Source organism: Pteropus medius, unplaced genomic scaffold (genome assembly GCF_902729225.1).
Source record: "Pteropus medius unplaced genomic scaffold, Ma_sr-lr_union100, whole genome shotgun sequence".
In the NCBI taxonomy this organism is placed as follows: Eukaryota; Metazoa; Chordata; class Mammalia; order Chiroptera; family Pteropodidae; genus Pteropus; species Pteropus medius.
In genome coordinates, this window is record NW_024343732.1 from 16215 (window position 1) to 36175 (window position 19961).

General features: G+C 45.2%; 2 protein-coding genes across 2 annotated transcripts in view; one reads left to right on the forward strand and one right to left on the reverse strand.

Moving 5' to 3' along the window:
* The first annotated feature begins 674 nt into the window (after window positions 1–674).
* On the forward strand, window positions 675–1650 carry OR7C2 (olfactory receptor family 7 subfamily C member 2). Its single transcript, XM_039867640.1, has one exon. The coding sequence runs from the start codon at window positions 688–690 to the stop codon at window positions 1648–1650; it is 963 nt and encodes a 320-aa protein (XP_039723574.1). The 5' UTR covers window positions 675–687.
* Window positions 1651–4195: 2545 nt separating this feature from the next.
* SLC1A6 (solute carrier family 1 member 6) overlaps window positions 4196–19961 on the reverse strand; it is a 17973-nt gene continuing 2207 nt past the window's right edge. The window contains exons 2-10 of the mRNA XM_039867651.1: window positions 16694–16905; window positions 15782–15919; window positions 14005–14209; window positions 13163–13205; window positions 12317–12660; window positions 9236–9469; window positions 7875–8069; window positions 5158–5292; window positions 4196–4488 (exon numbers count right to left, since the gene is read on the reverse strand). Coding sequence (XP_039723585.1) covers window positions 4293–4488; window positions 5158–5292; window positions 7875–8069; window positions 9236–9469; window positions 12317–12660; window positions 13163–13205; window positions 14005–14209; window positions 15782–15919; window positions 16694–16898 — 1695 coding nt within the window. The 5' untranslated portion in view covers window positions 16899–16905 and the 3' untranslated portion in view covers window positions 4196–4292. The remainder of the gene's footprint in view (window positions 4489–5157; window positions 5293–7874; window positions 8070–9235; window positions 9470–12316; window positions 12661–13162; window positions 13206–14004; window positions 14210–15781; window positions 15920–16693; window positions 16906–19961) is intronic.

Sequence of the window (19961 nt, forward strand, 5' to 3'; positions counted from 1 at the left end):
TATTTAGGAACACTAGCACATTATATTTAAAAATTCACTTTTTATTTTACTTGGGAATATTGATAATATATATGAAATATAAATGATGATTAATAATAATGTTGGTTATCTTGTTGTTGTTAGCAGAAAGAGTACTCAAGGTCCTGAGGATCTAACATATAGAAACTACAGCACGACTAAGGAACCTTTCAATGACTGGTAGGTGTACCTAGAGTTAGGGAATTCCCCTTTCCCACAAGTACTGAGCAAAAAGTGTAAGAGCAACCATCAAGGATGTTGGGAAAGGAATGATTGCTTATGGATACAGTTGACCACTACTCAAGAAGTAGTACTCAACTTTGTGTGTACATCAGAGTTCCTGGAAGATCACAGAGAACTGGCTCCATGCTCAGAATATCTGATTTAGTAGGTGAAGTGGGCCCAAAAATGTGTCTTGCTAATAGATTCCCAAGTGATGCTGATCAGGGATCACAATTTGAGAAACACTGAACCTAGAGACAGACCATTTTCCTAGGTAGCAATAGCAACCACCAGTTGTCAGCAAAGACAGCCAACCAGTACCTAAAATGAATGACTTTATGATTTCTGTGGGTTTGGATTAAGGATATTTTTATCATTCTAACGATTGCTTATTTGTAGTAAATTTTGTGTTATTCTTCTCCTCCTTCTGGCCAAACTCAATAGCCCATGGAAAGAGGAAACCAAACAAGAGTTGGAAATTTTCTCCTTCTGGGATTCACAGAGGAGTCAGAACTACAGCTTCTTCTCTTTGGGCTCTTCCTCTCCATGTACCTGGTCACATTCACTGGGAACCTGCTCATCATCCTGGCCATCAGCTCAGACCCCCACCTCCACACACCCATGTACTTCTTCCTATCCAACCTGTCCTTCGCTGACATCTGTTTCACCTCCACCACCATCCCAAAGATGCTGGTGAACCTCCAGACACAGAGCAAAGTTATCACCTGTGCAGGCTGCCTTAGCCAGATATATTTTTTTATTATGTTTGGATGCCTGGACAACTTACTCCTGACCGTAATGGCCTATGATCGGTTTGTGGCCATCTGTCACCCTCTGCACTATATGGTCATCATGAAACCTCGTCTCTGTGGGCTGCTGGTCCTGGGGTCCTGGTGCATCAGTGTCATGGGCTCCCTTCTTGAGACATTGATCGTCTTGAGGCTATCTTTCTGCACAAGCATGGAAATCTCACACTTCTTTTGTGATCTTCCTGAAGTCCTGAAACTTGCCTGTTCTGACACTCTTGTCAATAATACAACAATGTATTTTATGACTATTGTCCTAGGTGTTTTCCCTCTCTCTGGGATCCTCTTTTCTTATGCTCGGATTTTCTCCTCTATCCTAAGGATTTCCTCAGCTGGGGGCAAGTATAAAGCCTTCTCCACCTGTGGGTCTCACCTGTCGGTGGTCTCCTTGTTCTATGGCACAGGCCTTGGGGTCTACTTCAGTTCTGCAGTCACTTCATCCTCTAGGACAACTCTGGTGGCCTCAGTGATGTACACCATGGTCACCCCCATGCTGAATCCCTTCATCTACAGTCTGAGGAACAGGGACATGAAGGGGGCCCTGGGAACACTCCTCATCAGAGCAGTGGCTGTCAGGGATGACGCAGTTACAGGACTCTCATGAATAGCTAGGTACACAATACCAAAGACCAGAAATCATGGCTTCCTTTGTTCAATATTTTTAATTTTCCAAATTTTATATGTTTTAAAGAAAAAATATTTTGGGGTCTTTCATGTTTTATTCCTGCTTTTCTTAAGGTTATAGCTTGAGTTCTCTTTTTCACTTTATAACCAGTGATTTTAACTTTATATGAATAGAACCTGGCATTTTCTGTTATCTTCAGTAATGGTGTAGATTGAAAAAAAAAAAGATCTCATGCTTTTAAAATATATCCTCAGAAGTGATAGAATGTGCACCTATTTTGGAAGTGTTGCACTGCAAACTCATTTACAGAGATGATTTCTGAAGTTATGTGAAATTCAGTAAAGTTGCAGAATACAAAATCAATATACAAGAATTAATTGATCATGTGAAGACTCAGGGAGAAGATGGGCATCTACGAACTAAGGAGAGAAGCCTCAGAAGATTCCAGACACCTTGATCTCAGATTTCTACCATCCAAAACTATAAGAAAATTAATTTCTGTTGTCTAAGCCACCCAGTCTGTGGTACTACTTTGTTGTGGCAGCCCCAGCAAAGTAATATACCCTGCTCCCACAGGAGCCCACTGAGGACACAGACCACTCACCATGTGGTGGGGTGAGGCCAGACACTGAAATTTTGGTTTGGTATCCCAGGCAAAGTTCCCCATGGTCAAATGTGGAGTAGGATGTTTTATAATGTGAACCTCAAGAAGGAATATAACTGTCAAGGACTCCTTGTGGTTAAGTGAGCACAAATTCATAACCAGAGTCTAGCAGCCATTGCTGACAGAGACCTCTCACACACTCTGAGTTTCAGGAAAAAGCCACAGACTGGGCTGCCAGCCTCCTGCACTGTGCTCCTGCCATAATAGAGTTTCTGGTATCATCTTCCAAGCAATGGGGTGAGACCTGCTCCATCTTAGAACCGAGCAGCTATATCATCATTTGAATCTTGATGATCAATCAGAGCAGATCCATAATGACCAATCAGAATGTGCAAAGCCAACATATTAGGATAATGCTATTTGGATTAATCAGACTGTGCAAATTTGAATTGTTCGTTTGCATATCAATGGAACAATCAGCAACCAAGGCAGGACCTCTCTTTATAAAAGGCGGCCTCCCCTCTGACTCAGTAGAGCACACTTTTGGTTTACACCAGACACTACATTTCCTTGGTTTGCAAACTGTTCACTTGCATAAAATCTCTCATTTTTTTGCACCTCAGATTGGAGATTTTGTTGAAAATAAACAGAGGTGGCTCTTGCCTTTGCATGGACTATTTCTAGTCTCTGACCATAAATGTTTCTATGATGACCACAAATAGGTTAAAGAATTCTGAAGCCCTCTCACGTTTTCACAATTGCTTATGCCCAATGGTTCTAGGATTATAAGGAATGCGTAGAGCTGAGTTTTACCCATGACAGTTGGAATCATGTTACTCTCTGTTTACTTGTGTTTTCCCCAAGCTTTTATTAAGGTTGCATTTAATATCTCACCTGGTTCACAGACTGCAGGAAAAGAGTGCTAAAAAGCCAATGCCCACCCTGTGTAGTAAGGAGACACAGAATCCTAAGACTAGTATGGGGGTGTCTGGGCCAACTGATCTCAGGAGTCAAGAGTTCAGCTACTCATCCCCATTAGAAGCTGCTTCTTCTATTTCCAACCACAGGGTATATGAAGTAAAGGGTTAACTCAGAGGGCTAGGGGTGCTCAAAACCTGCACATCTCAAAGAAAGAAGTGGACCTTAATTGGTTCCTGGGAGGTAACCTCTGAATCCATGAAATATCCTGCTTGATAAATGTGTATTAGTATATACTTGGAGTCTTTAGCCATGCCAGGTAGTCTATGCTGACAGTGTAACTTATAGTGAACATATGTTTTTGTTCACCTTAGACCCTGGGCAATGCTGTATTAGCTTGACTGCTAGGGGTTTTGAAGAATGAGTAATTAAGTCAGCAGGCACTTCATGCCTACACAACAGACCCCCAATAAAAACCCTGGACACCAAGGCTTAGATAAGCTTCCCTGGCTAGCAATACTTCATATATGTTGTCCTGCATAGTTGATGGGAAAACTAAATGCTACCCATGCAATTCCGCCAAAAGGGAACAATTGGAAGCTCACATCAAGTGTCTCCTAGACCATGACCCTTGTGTCTCTTGCCTCTGCTGATTTTAATCTGTGTCCTTTCACTGTAATAAACCATAAATGTGAGCATCACAGTTTTTCTGAGTTCTGTGAGTCCTTCTAGCCAAACATTGAACCTGAAGTTGGTCTTGAGGGCCCCCCAACACAGAGGCTATGAATATTGTTTTATTATGAGAAATACTGGTTTTCCTTTACCTCCTTCAAGTCTACTGCTCCTTGAGAAAATATGGAACATGAGATGACCCCTCACCTTGTTGAACCCAAAGCGTCCTGTCACCCCCAGGGAAAACATTTCTACCCTGCCGTGCTCAGCAATGTCCCTTAAGCTTTTAGCATAGGCTCAGAGAGAAAAGAAGACTGTAGACATCCTTTCATTCCTGCTCTTTTATCTCAACTTCTCCCAAACATGCCAGACAGAACATGTATGTTCAGTGCATGGTCATTTGGGCAGTGGGTCTTCCCCAGCACCCTCACATAGCACTCTCATTGCCTCCCCGTCCCCTGGACGTCCCCTTCTCTTGTGCCATGAGCGACTTGTAGGGCTTCCCCAAGCTGGGGAGGGTAAGCTCAGCTTCCTGCAGCTCCAGCTCCCGCTGAGACAAATGCTCAATGACGGCTGCTCCAATGGAGTCCCCCAGCACATTGGTCATTGTGCGAAGTCGGTCACTGGGGAACGGAGGGAAAAGAAAGTTAACCATTAACATCCATTAACCAAGGCCTGAAGGGCACTACAGTGCAAAGGATGAAGCAGAGAGGGTTCTCTGTGTCTGAGATTTGGGGGTTCACATTCTAGTCAATCCCTGACCAGGCACATCCCACCCTCACTCTGTCCTCAGTTTCCCTGCCTAAAAGATGCAGAATGGACCAGCTCCGATATGCTCACATTTGATCTCAGCAATGCAATTTTTTAAGGATGTAAACATCCAATATAGAAAATTAGGGGTTGTGAGCTGAACATCATATAGAATGAAGTTCAGGTTTATTTTATGTAAACCTCTTGTGTTTAAAGTTGATACTTTTAAAAAATATATTTGTAAGCCAGCTCTGTCTTACAGACCACCTTTTTTGTAACTTCTACATTAAACAGGTAAAAATGGGACCTTTACAGCTGATGGGTAAAGCCTCTATCATTTGTCTCCTCTCCTCCCTGCTTCCCAAAGTTAATTATATGGAATTTGAGATTCATGGGCCATGGTTTGAAGTATTCCCCAAGATTCCTCTTTTGCTCTAAAATTCTAGAACTCTGTGTCTTTGCTGGACCCATGGGTTTAGGGGGTGCTGCAGGGAAAACAGGGTGTCGAAAAGAGATAGAAGCAGGGTCTGAAGAACACTCACAGGAACCAGTCCACAGCTATGATCAGTGTGATGTCTTCAGTGGGTAGGCCGACCGATGTGAGGACAATGACCATGGTGACCAGACCTGCCTGGGGGATGCCAGCAGCCCCAACACTGGCTGCTGTAGCTGTGATACTGCAAATGAAGAGAGAACATAGGGAAGCAGGAAGAGGAAAGGGATAAATGAGGAAGGCAGTGAGAAAAGGCACAACAGAAGGGAAGGAGTCAGTTCCCCAGCACATCTTAAATTAAAATCCAAAAAAAAAAAAGCAAATGTAAAGCAACTTTCGCTCTGGGCCAGTGCAGACAGGTCTGCTCATCCTTTGCTGGGACATTTCACAACTCATATTGTAGGTGCAAGAGCAGGTACATAACTAAGCTGCCTCACAGGCTGGAAGAGGGCAGAAGAATCAACCCAGGCAGCAGCCATGAACCACGAGACTGAGTTCATTGCATGCACATATATACTGAAAGTAGGTAGATCGGTACGGCCAGGTACAGCTGCCAGGAATGAAACTCTGGAAGAGGGGCCAAGTTTAGAACCAAAAGAAGAAATTGTCTATGATGCTAAACAAATAAAAAATTATATATGGTTTTGGAAAACTGAAAGGTAGAACTCATGGAAAATGAAAAAGATGGTGCTCCACCATCAAGAAGAAGGTCAGACTGGATCAAAAGTAAGCTAGATTTGACTACTGTATCAACTCTGATTGTCTGACATGGTGTGCTAAAAATTCTAAAGCCACTGAGCTTGCTAGAAAAGGCATTAGTATCTGAAGCTGGCATCTTTCTTCCTGGTGGCCTCTGAAGCCCCCTCCCAAATTTTATAATTATGAACATGAAGCCACTCTGGACACCTAGCTCAGATAACGTCTCTATCAAAACAGTGAGGAGCGAACCCTTGGGTTGGTGGACAGAGAATGAGCAGACTCCAATCATCAGCCATACAACTTTAAACATAAACTCAGAGCCTCCACTTCCTCATCTGTAGAATGGGAGACATGTACCTACTTTGTAGGGTTATTGTGAGTGGTAGAGCACAGTGCTTCCTGAATGGGGCTTCAAGAAGGGTAATTATTACCACTACTCTTAGTAAGAGAGACTATTTCCCCTAAATGCCAGCCCTGGCATAAATAGTGATCTGTAGGTGTCCCTGCAAGGCACATAGCACGCTCTCAATGGGATAAGCTAATTCCAGCTGATTCAAGAAACCAACTTGAACTTCGTTAGGTTAAGTTCAGATCAGGTCCAAAGTAGGAATTCCCAACCAGTCAAGAAATTGGCCCTTGAGCCTCTACCAGCACAGGAGTCACAATGAGTCTGTCTTCTTCCTCTAAAAAAAATATATATTCCTGCATAAGAGCACAGAGCCTTGGAGAGTTCTGTCTAGCACATCCCAGCCAGCCTTTGCTGGGAGTTCATGCAGAGTCCTTACTACCAGGAGCCCAAGTCATGAAGAAAATCCTCAATGGCACCATCCCAGGACCCTGAGTCTGCTGTGTCATCCGACTCCCAAAGAGACCCAGTGCAGAACCATGAGTGTGTTGCTCACAGCCATGTCCTCAGCTCCTGAGACTGAGTCAGTACTACTATAATAAATATTAGCTGACTGATTGAACAAGAAGCTATTCCCTAATACTCAATACTTATGAGACCTGTTTCAGAAGAAATATAAAATAGGAACCCCAGCCCCATGAGCTCCAAGTGCTTTCTGCTCACATAAAGGCAACACCGAGTTGCTGACAGAAGGAAGGGTCTGTTGACTCAGACCCTTCTCCTAGGCCAGAGAATCTCAAACCATTGCCCACATATACCTTTGGTTCCTAGGCCAGCTTCCTTGAATGCATGTGCCTTCCTCCCACTCGTCCATCCCTCCTCCCACTCTGTGCTCTGAGGTTACCGGACTCCTGGCTCAACCTCTCCCCACTAGGTGACTTTGGGAAAATGACTTAAATCTGCCTCGACTTCCTTTTCATCCTCTCTAAAACAATAGTGATCATTTTACCCACTTAAGGGGGTTTGTGAGGATCAAACAAATGGGCACAAAGGTACTTTGCATAAGACTATTTACAGAGCCTTCAATAAATTAGCTTTCTCAATTCATATTTATTGAGCATCTACCACATGCTAGACACCTGGCAGAAATTCCAATAGAAGGAAATCCCAGTCCAAAAGGAGTTTACAAGCTAGTGGAGGAGGCAGGCAATAAGCAAGATGAATAAATATACTAGACAGACGGTGCTATGAGGAAACCGTTCAGCCTAAGTCCAGACATGTAATTTTAAATAGGGTATTCAGGAAATGTTTTCCTGAAAAGGTGACATTGGAGCAAAGACTTGAAGATGATAATGTTAGCTGTTATTTTTATGACTAAGTTGGAACATCTGGGTGATGGGACCCAGGAATCCATATTTATAGCAAGAATCTCAAGTTATTGGGATGCAACAACCATACTTTGGAAAATACTGGATAAAGTGATCTCCCACAATAGCATGTGAAAGGAGATCTGACTGGAACACTTTGCCAGCTCCTGACAGCCTCAGGTTGCAAAGTCTCACCTTAAGCCTCACCCAATGTGGGTGACTGGGCTCTGTCCACATCCACCCTCCAACATCCAAGGTCTCCCTTGACCCTGAGCTGAGGCTCCCGCCTCCCCTAACCAAGCTAGTGACTTCTTAGGTCTCACTTGCTGGCAGATCCAACCAAGACCATCTCACCTGATAGTTGTGATCTGGCCCAAGTTGAGCTCGTAGTTGTTGACCTGAGCAATGAAGATGGCAGCAAGGGCCTCGTAGAGGGCGGTGCCATCCATGTTGACAGTGGCCCCCACAGGCAGCACGAACCTGGTGATGCGGCGGTCCACACCCAGGCCCTCCTCAAGGCAGCGGAAGGTAATAGGCAGTGTCGCAGAGCTGGAGGAGAGAGCCCCAGGGGCTGAGAACAGGGGATGGCAGGGTGGGGCTGGAGCAGCAATGGGCCAAAGGAGGGCTCCCCTTGAGAACACTGGGAGGCCAGGCAGGAGCCAGAGCAGGGGGTGGATGGCAGATGTCTAAGTTTTCAGAGGCTGATAACTGCATGGAAGAGGAACTCCTCACAACACAGGGAGCGCGCAGCACTGGGGTCCTCCAGGCTGAAGGTGTCATGACTCACTTAAAGCCAATAGCTAATTACTAGACTAGTTTATGCCACTAGTTCATTCTATCTATCCACTCCCAGAAGGAAGAAGACTAAGGGCCTTCTGACTTCCCACCCTTCGGGGCTAAGAGAGGGATATAATATAGGACCCCATCTTTGGCCAGAATTATCTCAGCTACTAACCCTCTCAGTGTCTCCCCCCCGCTCCACTTCTCAGAAGAGGAAGGGAGACTCAATTGTCTGGTGAGTTTCATCGAAGGAATGAACATCTCATTTGGGGTCAGCCTGTCCACAAAACATGTGTCTGTCTGGTCAGCTTTATGTCATGCAATGATAAGTCTGAACCCACAGAGAGGGCCTTTAGGTGTCCAGCCCTGTGGTGATCAAGTGGGTTTAATTCTGGGGTACAGTGGCAACAATCCTACTTGACCACAGATCAAAAGGCACATTCTCCAATCAGTGTTATGGGCAATAAAAATGATATTTTCATCCCATCTGGTTGGTGTTTGTGATACTTCTCAAATTGTTTTGAATTGGGGTGATGAAAGAAAAGAGAGTTCTTTATTAAAACCCTAACCCCTCAAAAAAGGGGAAGGAAGCCGAGAGAGCTTCCAGACATCATCTCAAAAGAAGAGACTCTCTGAGCTAGAAAATGACTGAGAACATGATGTATGTTAGAACCTTCATCTTAACCTCAAAATTGGCAGTTGATTCTCCTCCATATGAAATAGAGGCCCAGGAAAGGAGGAAAAGGGATCAAGAGAGACATCCAGGACAAAGATCAGTGCCCAGGTGTGCCACCTAGAGACCTTCAGGAGCCCCTGACATTACTGAACAGCTCAGAAGAGGTTCTGTGTAGTAAGGGGAGGGCAGGTCTCCTAGGAGAGCCAATGAAAGACAATAAACCTAGGAAGGGTATCCATGGTGGGGGACAAGGCCATACCTGGAAGATGTGCCCATAGCGGTGATGAGGGCCTGCAGCATGCCCCCGATGAAGGGGAAGGGGTTCCGGTGGGTGATGAGGAAGTAGATGAGAGGCAGGACGCCACCAGCATGTAAGAACAAGCCCACGATGACAGTCAGGGTATACATGCCCAGCTGACCCCCCAGGACAGCCATGTCTTCCATCTCTAGGATCTTCCCAGCAATCAGGAACAGGATACCCACAGGTGCATACCTGAGCCAAGCCAGACACCTGTCAGGGCTCCCTCATGATGTTCTCTGTGAACCTAGAGCTGGCATCCCCAAGGCTTTGCCCACATAAGACCCTCAAGCCAGGCAGTGCCCACCACACAGCACCCTACTTTACCCCAGTCTTCCCTACACATTAACAAATGGGGCTGGGCCCCACAAATATATTTCACCTCCTCTTCCTGTTCACATGCAGCTCCACCCTTAACAGCTGGAAAGCTCTTACAACTCCAGGGGATTAAATCTTGTAAGGTCTCTCCTTCATCCACTCCTCCACTCATGTTCCTCTCCACCATAATCACCATCTTCAGGACTCTTTCCTTAGTCATTACCCAAACAATCACTATCTCTGGCTCCCTAACTTCCCTATATTCACTGTCCCCAACCTCTGTTCTACATTTGCAACGTTTGTGCCCATATTCTCTTTCCTATAAGTGCATATTCTCACTCATTCACCAGCCCTGAGCTATTTCACCTGGATTTCCCATGGACATCTCAAACAACCTGTCTTATCAAATCATCTATTTATTCATTCACTCAACAAAAATCTATTAAGCACCTGCTATGTTCCACTCACATGCTCCTTGCCCTCATGGTGCTTTCATTCTAATGGGGGAAATAGGCAGTAAAAATAGAAACATGTAATTAAAAACTTCAGGGGGTGATAATTGCAAAAGTGAGTCACTGAGTGTGGCTACTTAAGTGTAAGGAGTCAGAAAGGGCTTCTCTGAAAAGATGACAGTTAAACTGAGGCCTGAATGATGAGGAGGAACCATGTATATCTGAGGGAAAGCATTGTAGGCACAGTGCAAAGACCCTGTGATGAGCATGAGCTGGGGGTACTGGAGGAGCAGAGAGAAGACCAGTGTGGCTGGAGCAGTGAGTGTAAAGAGGAGTAGAGACAGAAGTATGTTCATTAAAGACTCGCCTGTTTTCCCCACAATTCAGTCCTTTGCTTAGTCTTGTGCCATCATTCACCCATCATCAGGTTTCAATTATTATTTCTCTCTTTAGAAATTGAAGTCGGCGCTTAGTCACTGTCAAGTGAATGTACTGGAGGAGGTGGGGACCTCTTGGGAAGTTGGTGCAATAGCTTGGGTCAGAAATGATGAGACTCAGGCTAAGGCTGAGGGAATGAGAATGTGGGGGACTTCTCTAGCCGCATCTGTGTTCCTCAAGCTGGGCTCAAGGTTAGCCCTAGTCAGTGGTTGTTAATTTATCCCAAGTCTAGATCTACCTCTGTGATTACTCTGTAAACCCCTTTCCTAACTCCCTCACCTTCTTTCCACCTCATTCTCTGCAAAATTTTTCAACCCTAAATCAATTGCACATGACTTCTTTCCTCCTATACTCAGCAACCTGGCACGTATGGATGTTTTCCCCAACCATACCAATGACACCATTATAAACTCATGGCTCTCAATTCAATTGAGCTTTCAATATTCCTTGTCAATCTTCTTGCTTATCCTTGATAAACTCCCTCTCCCTTTCCCCTTAGCTGTTTTTCCAAGCTCTTAACTTGGCCTCTAGCCCCCTACACAACTTTTAAATTATTTGGGATGATGTACAGTCTTCCCCAATTTGGAACCAGACAGTCTTGTTAACATCTTCCACCACCACTCCCAAGTTACAATATACTCCCACCCTCCTGAACTCACCATTCTCCAAACAACTCAGGTTCTTTCAAGTTCTGCATGTTCTCTTCCTACTGTTTAAAGTGCTTCTCCCCTCTTTCTGTCCTACTCACCTCTCGAGGCCCAGCTAATAGGTTGGATTCCTACTTACTTCTCAAGACCCAGCTATAGGTGAACTCCATAACTCCCTCCTCATCTTCCCGGGCAGAGTTCACTCATTCCCTTCATTGGCTCCCTTTACTGTGTTTTTAACACTTTTTAATGTCCCTTTACTCTACAGAACTTTCCACCTTGTATTATATTGACCTAGTATGTGTCTGTCTCCTCCAAAGCTTTGTGAGCCCCTTGAGGATGAGGACTGAACTTGAAGCATCTCTGTATTCCAAAGTTCAAGACCAAGTCACCCTGGGAAAATGTCTATTAAATGAGTGAAGAAATTAGTGAAAGTGTGAAGGAATTTAAAGAATAAAGAAATACATGAATTAAGGAATAATTAATGAGTGGATAAATGAGTAAGAAAATGAACAAATGAGACATGAACCAGTGGGTGAGTAAATGAATGAGTGTGTTAAGTAAATGAAGGAATGAATACAGGAAATATTTAAATAAGTAAATAACAAATGCAGAGATAAATAAGTGGGTCAAAGAATGGGTCCTAATGAATAAATGACTGAGTGATTAAACAAATCAATCAATCAATCAATGGTTTAACTAATGCATGAATGAGTTCATGAATAAAGTTCTGAGCGAATGAATGCATAATTGAGTGAATTAATCAGTGCATAGAAGAATGAATAAATGAATGAAAAAATAAATGAACCAATGCATAGAAGAACGAGTACAAATGAATAAAAGAGTGAATGGATGATTCAGTCGATCCATAGAAGACTGAATGAATGCATAGATGAACAAGGGAGTGAATGAACAGTGCATGGAAGAATAAGTATAATGAATAAGTGAGTGAATGAATAGATGAATAAGAAAGTAAATGAGTGAATAAATCATTATAGAAAGGAATGAATGAATGAGTGAGCAAATGAGTGAATGAGTATGTGAATTAACCAATACATATATAAATGACTTTGGCCAAATGGTCCCAATGACCCCATCAGCAGCTGCCCCACAGCCTGAATTCCCAGCCCTGGCTCCATCCTTCCCTCGTGTCATCATTTATCTTCCTATTACAGCCCAGCACTCACCAGATAATGATGCCCACCAGCCTCATAATAGCCTCATTGAGGCTGTCGAAGAAGTCCCGCAGGACTCGGCCCTTGTGTTTCATGCCGCCAATGACCAGCCCAAAAGCCACAGAGAAGACCACAAGGCCCAGGGCATTGATGCCATTGGCTGAACCAGACACAGGCACAGTCTCCTCGAAGGTCAGCACCTCCTGCAGGGTACCCAAGGCCCGTGTGACATTTTCCAGGAGGCTGGTTCCATTCTCCATTGAAGATGGAGGAGGCATGGAGGTGCTCTGCTCAGATCCATTCTCTGTCCTCACAACGGTCCTGGTTACCAACCTAGTGCTGTACTGCGTCTTGAACTGAAATATGGAGAGATTGGAGCCAAACTCGATTCAGTGTATGCATCAGAATCACCTGGAGAAACGTCTTTCAAACACCAGTTCTTGGTTCTCACACCCTGGAGAGTCTTATGCAGTAGATCTAAATGAGGGAATGAATGCTTTGACCAATGCATAGAAGAATGAGTGAATGAATAGATGGATGAGTGAGTGAACAATCAATGCATGGAAGAATGAGTATAGAGTCTGCATTTTTCACAAGCCCTCTGAACAATGCTCAGAAAGATTTGGGGGCCTGTCTCCTCAACCATCTCCAGTCAGAAGCCTTGATTCCTCCTCTAGTACCATCCCCAGGAAACCCTTGGCCTGCATCCTTCTCTCTAACCCTCCCTTGATCATCATGTCAATGGCTATTGCTCTATCAGGCCCTTCTTCCCACCCCTCACCTCTGGACCAGTCACTCAGCTGCAAGCTCCCCCCACCCTCCAAGCCTCCTTGATCAAACCGTGTACTTCCCCCTGACCTGTTTGAAGCAGGCCTCCACAAGGTTGGGCGGAAACATATTTCTGCAGAAAAACATCAGATGAAGTGAAGGGGTTAGACGTGGGAAAGGTGTCAAGAGTGATGATAGCAATAATAAGAGCAAGGGCAACAGTAATAATGGCAGCTAACATTTGAACACTTTCTCTAGTCCAGGTTAAGTAAGCTAAGCATACTACCTACATGATCTGATTTAAACACTACAATAGCCCTAGAAGCGAGTGCTATTGATGTCCCCCCCTTTAACACACACACACACACACACACACACACACACACAGAATTTATGTAAATTACCCAAAGCCACACAGCTGCTAAAGGGTGCAGATGGACCTCAAATCCAGGTTTGTTTGAGCCCTTTAATAGGACCCTATGCTACCACAGGGAATACAATTCACACACATGTGCCAGTGATGTGGAAAAAAAAAATGCAGGCAACTCCTGCACTCCTCCGACTCCCGCAGTCAGTGGCTAGAGTGGAACTGTGGCTAACCTTGACTCTAGCTGGCAAAATCTTGCTGTCCTAAGAGAATCACTCACCTTCCAATGGAGCTTGGGAATACCAAACACCACCTGTCCTAAGTGCATTCCAAGATGCTACAGCTATACTCTCCCTGGGCTAAGAGTCAAAAGATCCTATGCTAGGAGTCAGCTGCTCTCAGAGGATTTGTGCAAGGCTACAAGGCAGAAAATGGGTACCAATAAAACTAGGCTCAACTTGGGTGTTGCATTTCCAGGCTGGGTCAACCTGTCCTCTTTGTCTGTCCTTGAGTATGCTGTTGCATGTAGGGCCAGAATTCCCATCAAAATTAGAAAGGACGTCACCTGACCAGGTCCATGAAGGCATCGGCTGTAGGGATGGTCTCGATCCGGCCCTCACGGTGCAGCCCCTCCTTGGAGCCCTTCCCGGGATGGATGATGGTGACCATAAGGATGCCGATGAAGACCGCGATGACCGTAGTCACCATGTAATACACAGCTGCCCGCATCCCCATCCGCCCTGTCGCCTTGTTATCCAGGGATGCCATACCTGGACAACAGGTGGTGCAGCCCCATGAAGCCCCATCTATGCCCCACCCGCGCTTCCATCCATCCACTCCTCCTTCCCCACAATGGTTCCACCAAGAATTCCCTTCCTCCTACACCCCACCCAGCACCCACACCACCATCCCCTGACCCACGTCATCATTCTTCAACCCCAAACCTATTTCCCATACACATCTTCCACCCCATCTTCTTCCCAAGCACTGCTTTACCAAGCTTCCCTCTACTCCAAGCCAACCTTCCCAATCCCCACTCCACCGTCCATTCACCTCTGTTTTGCACTGTAACCTCACTTTCATTCCACTCTTCATCCCACTATCCACCCTATGATGATACCTCCCTCCAACCCAGCTCAGAATCCACTATCTGTAGTAAATGCTTTCGGTGCCCTAGTGTCCTCTACCAGGCTGATACACCTATCTTTCAGTTGCTGAGTGTGTTGGCTGCTAACAGTTCATTCTGCCCCCTTCCACCTGAGAATTGCCTTCAAATTCCACAAAACAGCTACCTCTCCAGAGACCTACAGCCAATGACTGACTGCTACAGGGATTAAAAGATCCAACTTTTTTTGACTCCAATGGAATCAGAGTTGAGAGGAACAATTCTGTAGTGTGGCTCATGCTCCAGAGCTCCCCACGGGATCAGGCCGAGAGGCCAGCCTTCTGCTGAACTCATGTCTCTGCTTAGTTTCTTCCTTGCCCCATCCTGTTCCCCTCACTTCCTCATGAGTTTCTCTTGAAAGCTATCCTCAAAAAATTGCTTGTGCAAATAACCTCATCTCAGGCTCTCCTTCCAGGAAATCCAACCCAAGAAACCATTCTTTCATGCCTTTATCTTCATGCCGGTCTCAAAATCTGGAGATTGACAACCAACCACCCAGGGGCCAATTCTGGCCCACTGCCTGTTCTTGTAATTAAAGTTTTATTGGAACACAACCATGCCCATTTGTTTACCTATTAACCTACACCTGCTTTTGTGCTACAATGGCAGGATAGTTACAACAGAGACCATATGGCCCTTAAAGCTGGAAATATTTACTATAGTTACAACAGAGACCATATGGCCCTTAAAGCTGGAAATATTTACTATCTGGCCTTTTACAGAAAAGATTTGCTGACCCCTGCACAGTCCATCCATGCCTCCATCCCAGCCCCCAACCACAATCCTGTCACCTCCATCTCAAACACCTTCATCCATGTCGCACCATCCATGGCATGTCTGACCTTCCATGCCATGCCCCAGATACCTTCCCTGGCTGTTTCTCCAGAGTCTTCCTTTCACCTCTGGATGATACTAAGCTCCTGGTAGGCTGGTATTTTATCTCCAGTGAAAAACACAGGAAAGCTACTGAGATAAGTGGTATAGGTCATATGGGGTCTGGAGCCTGAGTGTGATTGGGATCTGGGCGTTAGCCAAGAACTCTGAGCTAGGTGCATGCTCTGTGTTTGAGTTTCTAAGTTGGGGAGGTAGTTCCATGCTTGGGACTCTTTTGCCTCCAAGTTTGTGTTTGGGCTCTGGGGTGGATGCTAGAGGCCAACACTGGCCTGGGTTCTCTCACCTGTGACCAGGCTGGAGACAATGAGTGGCAGCACCAGCATTTGCAGCATCCTCATGAGGAGCTCTCCAGGAAAAGAAAAGTACTTGATCTGGCGATAGGTGAGCTGATACGGGCGCAGGGCAAAGGCCAGGCTGACCCCTAGGGCCAAAAATAGGTCCATAGAGTGGAGTTTGGGTCATTCAGCCCTAAGCAGGGGCCATCCCTCCCAAGAAGGGTGTGTGTGGATAAGAGAGAAAAAGAGAAACATTCCATATGACTGTATGTGTGTATGTGTGTACATTGTAGAAATGTATGGATTTATGTGTTATTGTGCTGATATTGTGTAAATTTGTGTGTAAAGGTCTGCACACGTGTGTGCACATACACATGCATATGTGACAGTGTATACTTATTTGTGCACACGTATCTGTGCCTATATATGTGGACCTGTAAATGAGATGCACATGTTTCTCCTATGTGTGTGTAGAGGTGTAACTTATATGTATGTAGTTTTCATACATGGGTGTGTGTATGTGTATATAAGCTCCTGAGTGTACTGATATGTGTGCAAGGGACTGTATGTGCATGTGTGAATGTTTGGAAATTCTAGTATAAGTATGCAACTGTATATATGTTTATGTCTTTGCGACTGTAAGTTTTGTGCATTCGGTAAAAATAATGTGTTCATATTTGTGTAAGTTCACATAGAAAAAGTGTTTGTATAGTGTGTTCATATGCACGTATGTACACATGGATATACATATGACATGGTGTGCACACAGCTGTGTTTACATGAGTGTGCACCATCTGTGTGAGTGTCCTTAAGGGGGGGCGGGGACATGCGAATGTGTGCAAGTGCAAATGAGTAAGTGGCATGAAGAGACATGAATGCAAGGACTTTTCCCTGCAGTCCCGCACTCCCAGCCCACTCACCGATGACCACAGCGCTGACAGTCAGCAGGATGAAGGCGTTCCTGCGCAGGAAGCGCAGCACGTGCTCGCGGGTCATGGTCTGCAGGCGCAGGCGCGTGCGCAGAGCTCTCTGCTGCAGACTCTCCTGCAAACGCTGCAGCCAGCCCACCCGGCCCAGCCGCTGGCCACTCTCCCGCAGAAACAGGCTATTGCCGTGGCTGCTCATCGTCTATCTGCGGGGGACAGAAGGGCCCAGGCCTGGTGAGGGACAAAACAGTGGGCAGATGTGGGTAGAAGGCGAAGGGTGGGTGAAAGGGTGACGAGAGTTTGTGAGGAACTCGGAGAGAATCCAGACAGCAGGGGAGGAGCCATGTCGTTCTGCCGCGTTGTGCACTGGCTAGGGTGACTGAGAATACTGCCTGGGGTTCAAGGGTCATGCCCTGGAAGAAAAGGGCCAAGATCTCAGAATGACGCAGGACATGGGAGAGGCGAGGGAAGGAGACACAATATTATAGGTGCTTTTGCCATTCTCTGACTCCATCCCGCTCCTTATTTCGTGATATCATCACAAGCAATTGGAGACTGCCCCTGCTCACAACTCAATCGAACAAGCCTTTGCTGAGCACCAACTGCATGCAGAGCCCTAGACATGACACCTTGGGGCTAGCCCCCCAAATTAGTATGTTTTGGTGTCTGGCCTGGAGGTGCTAACAAGTGGGCTTTCAACAACAGAATCAATGGCAGCAAGTGCCTGGCAAACAGAAGGTGCCCAGTAAATGCAGCTGCTCCGTGGGAGTGCCCTGGTGAGCAACAGGAAGAGGGGGCAGTCCCGTGGGAAAGAAATTATGACAATCTTTGATGCCAGTGGCTCTTCAGGATCTGTCTTTGAAGGGAAATGTGATGTTCGGAGTCTCCGTGGGATGCCAGGCACTGTTTTCCCAACTTCAGACGTTTTTGTCTCCTCTTTATATGGCCATATCCATGTAATTTTCTATGTAAGTGTATCTAAAGTGAAAACTAGATACATTAGGTCACGTCTTTAGATATAGTTAGGTCATTACTTGAAATGTTGATTATATTTTAATACACATTAAATAAAATGCGTATAAAAATAAACACCTGCCATCCTTTTCCCAGCTAAACACCTTAGATGTGTAGGGCAGCTTGGAAATGTGATTTCACGGGCCCGAGGAAGTCTTACCTTCGCAGACTCCTTCCTTCATTAAAAAAATTAAAATTACATTTTACAATGGCATTGGTATAAAAATGAATATATTATTTTGGAACTAGGTAGAAGTGATGGTTGTACAACACTGCAAGTGAACTAAATGCCACAGCATGCCACTTAAAATGATCAGTTTTGCTATGTGAATTTCACCTTATATTCTATCTTAAAACATTTTCTTCCACCTGAAAGTTTAATTCTTTCTTCTGATTTTAAAAGAAGTGAAAACCTTTTCATGGCTTCCTAAAAGTTTTGTGGGCCCTGGACCCTGGGCCTCCAATTCCTGAAGTATAGGCGGCCTTGCCTATACTGATCTCACAGCAAACAAGTGGCAGTGCCTCATATCCAATTCCAGGGCTAATGAGAATTCTGTTATCTCTCTGGATTCACTCCCAGGCAAAAGGCTGGCCACTGGAGATGGCATCACCCAGCCTCCCTTGCCCACTGGCTGCCCTTTCAGTCTGGCCAATGAAAGGCAGCAGGAGAGTGGTGGTGGGAGGAGATGGAACATTGACTCTCCCAGGTCCCCCTGCCGTGCCCGTCTGGCACTGGCTGTGTTCCTCTATCTGAAGCCACAGCTCCCATCAGACAATCCTCTGTGCCTGTTGGCCATTTGGATATCTCCTTTGAAAAAAAATGTATTCAGTTCTTCTGCCCATTTTTAACCGGATTTTGGGGTTTTTTTATTGATTTGTATGAGTTCTTATATATTTTGGATATGAACCCCTTATCCGATATATGGTTTGCAAAAATGTTCTCCCATTCTGTAGGTTGCCTTTTGATTGCGTCAATTTTTCCTTTTGCTGTTGCAGAAGCTTTTAAGTTCAATGTAGTCCCACTTGTTGATTTTTGGTTTTGTTGTCTGTGCTTTTGGTGTCACATCCATAAATCATTGCCAGACCAATGTCAAGGAGTTTCTTCCCTACGTTTTCTTCTAGGAGTTTTATTGTATCAAGTCTTTTGTTTAAGTCTTTGATCCATTTTGAGTTAATTTCTGTGAGTAGTGAAAGATAGGGGTCCATTTCCTTGCTCTGCCTGTGTTTATCCAGCTTTTCCAGCACCATTTGTTGAAGAGACTGTCGTTTCTCCCTTAGGGTTTTCTTGGATTCCTTAGAGGTGCTAACTCTCACTACAATGGCAATCATATTACAATATATAACTGTATCAAAACAACATGGGTTAAACCTTAAATTTACACAGTTATATGTCAAATATATTTCAATTTAAAAAAAGAAAAAGAAAAAAAACACAATCCTGTTACAGCCACCACGCTCCCTGGGTTCCTCTCCTGCTCCCTCCCTGTGACTGCCCTGAGTACTACAGCAGCCATCCTGGTATCACTTAACCTTGCTCTTACCTTTGTAAATAGTCCTTAACTAAAACTCTTTTCAATCCACCCCCTCTTTTGAGTGTGCTATTTCCTGACTGATACACCAGATTCATCTCACCATTAGGAAAAACTCTCCAAGCCAAAGGAAGACAGTAAGTATGGTATCCTGTGCAGAACTCTGTGCATATTTGGTTTGCCTGGGATTGCTGCACAAGTAAGAACTTGGCTTTGCTCAGTTTGTCTCTGAGGGATCACAGCTTCTGAAACCATTCCTCCCTAGCCCCATCTACACTGTCTGAATTCATCCAGATTAGGTCTGAGAGTCTATAGGAAGTCTCAGTTCTACCAACAGTGAGGTCCCTAGACTTTTTTTTTCCTGCCACTGGCTGAGCAGCTACTTTTTGAGATCACTGTCTTCCTTGCCCTCCTCTGCTCTCCGAGTATCTAAGGGATGGGACATGTGTCTCAACTTTGCAGGTCTAGGCCCCCAGTCCCCAATGCCAAACCCCAGTTGAGGTCCTGCTACAAATGGGTCCATCAATGCTGCTTCTCACCTTGCTGTGAAAAATCCCAGTCACGGGACCATGCACAACACAGGAAACTCGTAATTTCTCCCCTTCCTCTAGGATGTATGTTTCCAGTCACTGAATGGTAACTGAAAGCTGCCGTGGGTCCCCACGGAGTGTTCAGCTGAGATCTAAACTAGTCACAACTCCAGAGCTAGTTGTGTCTCT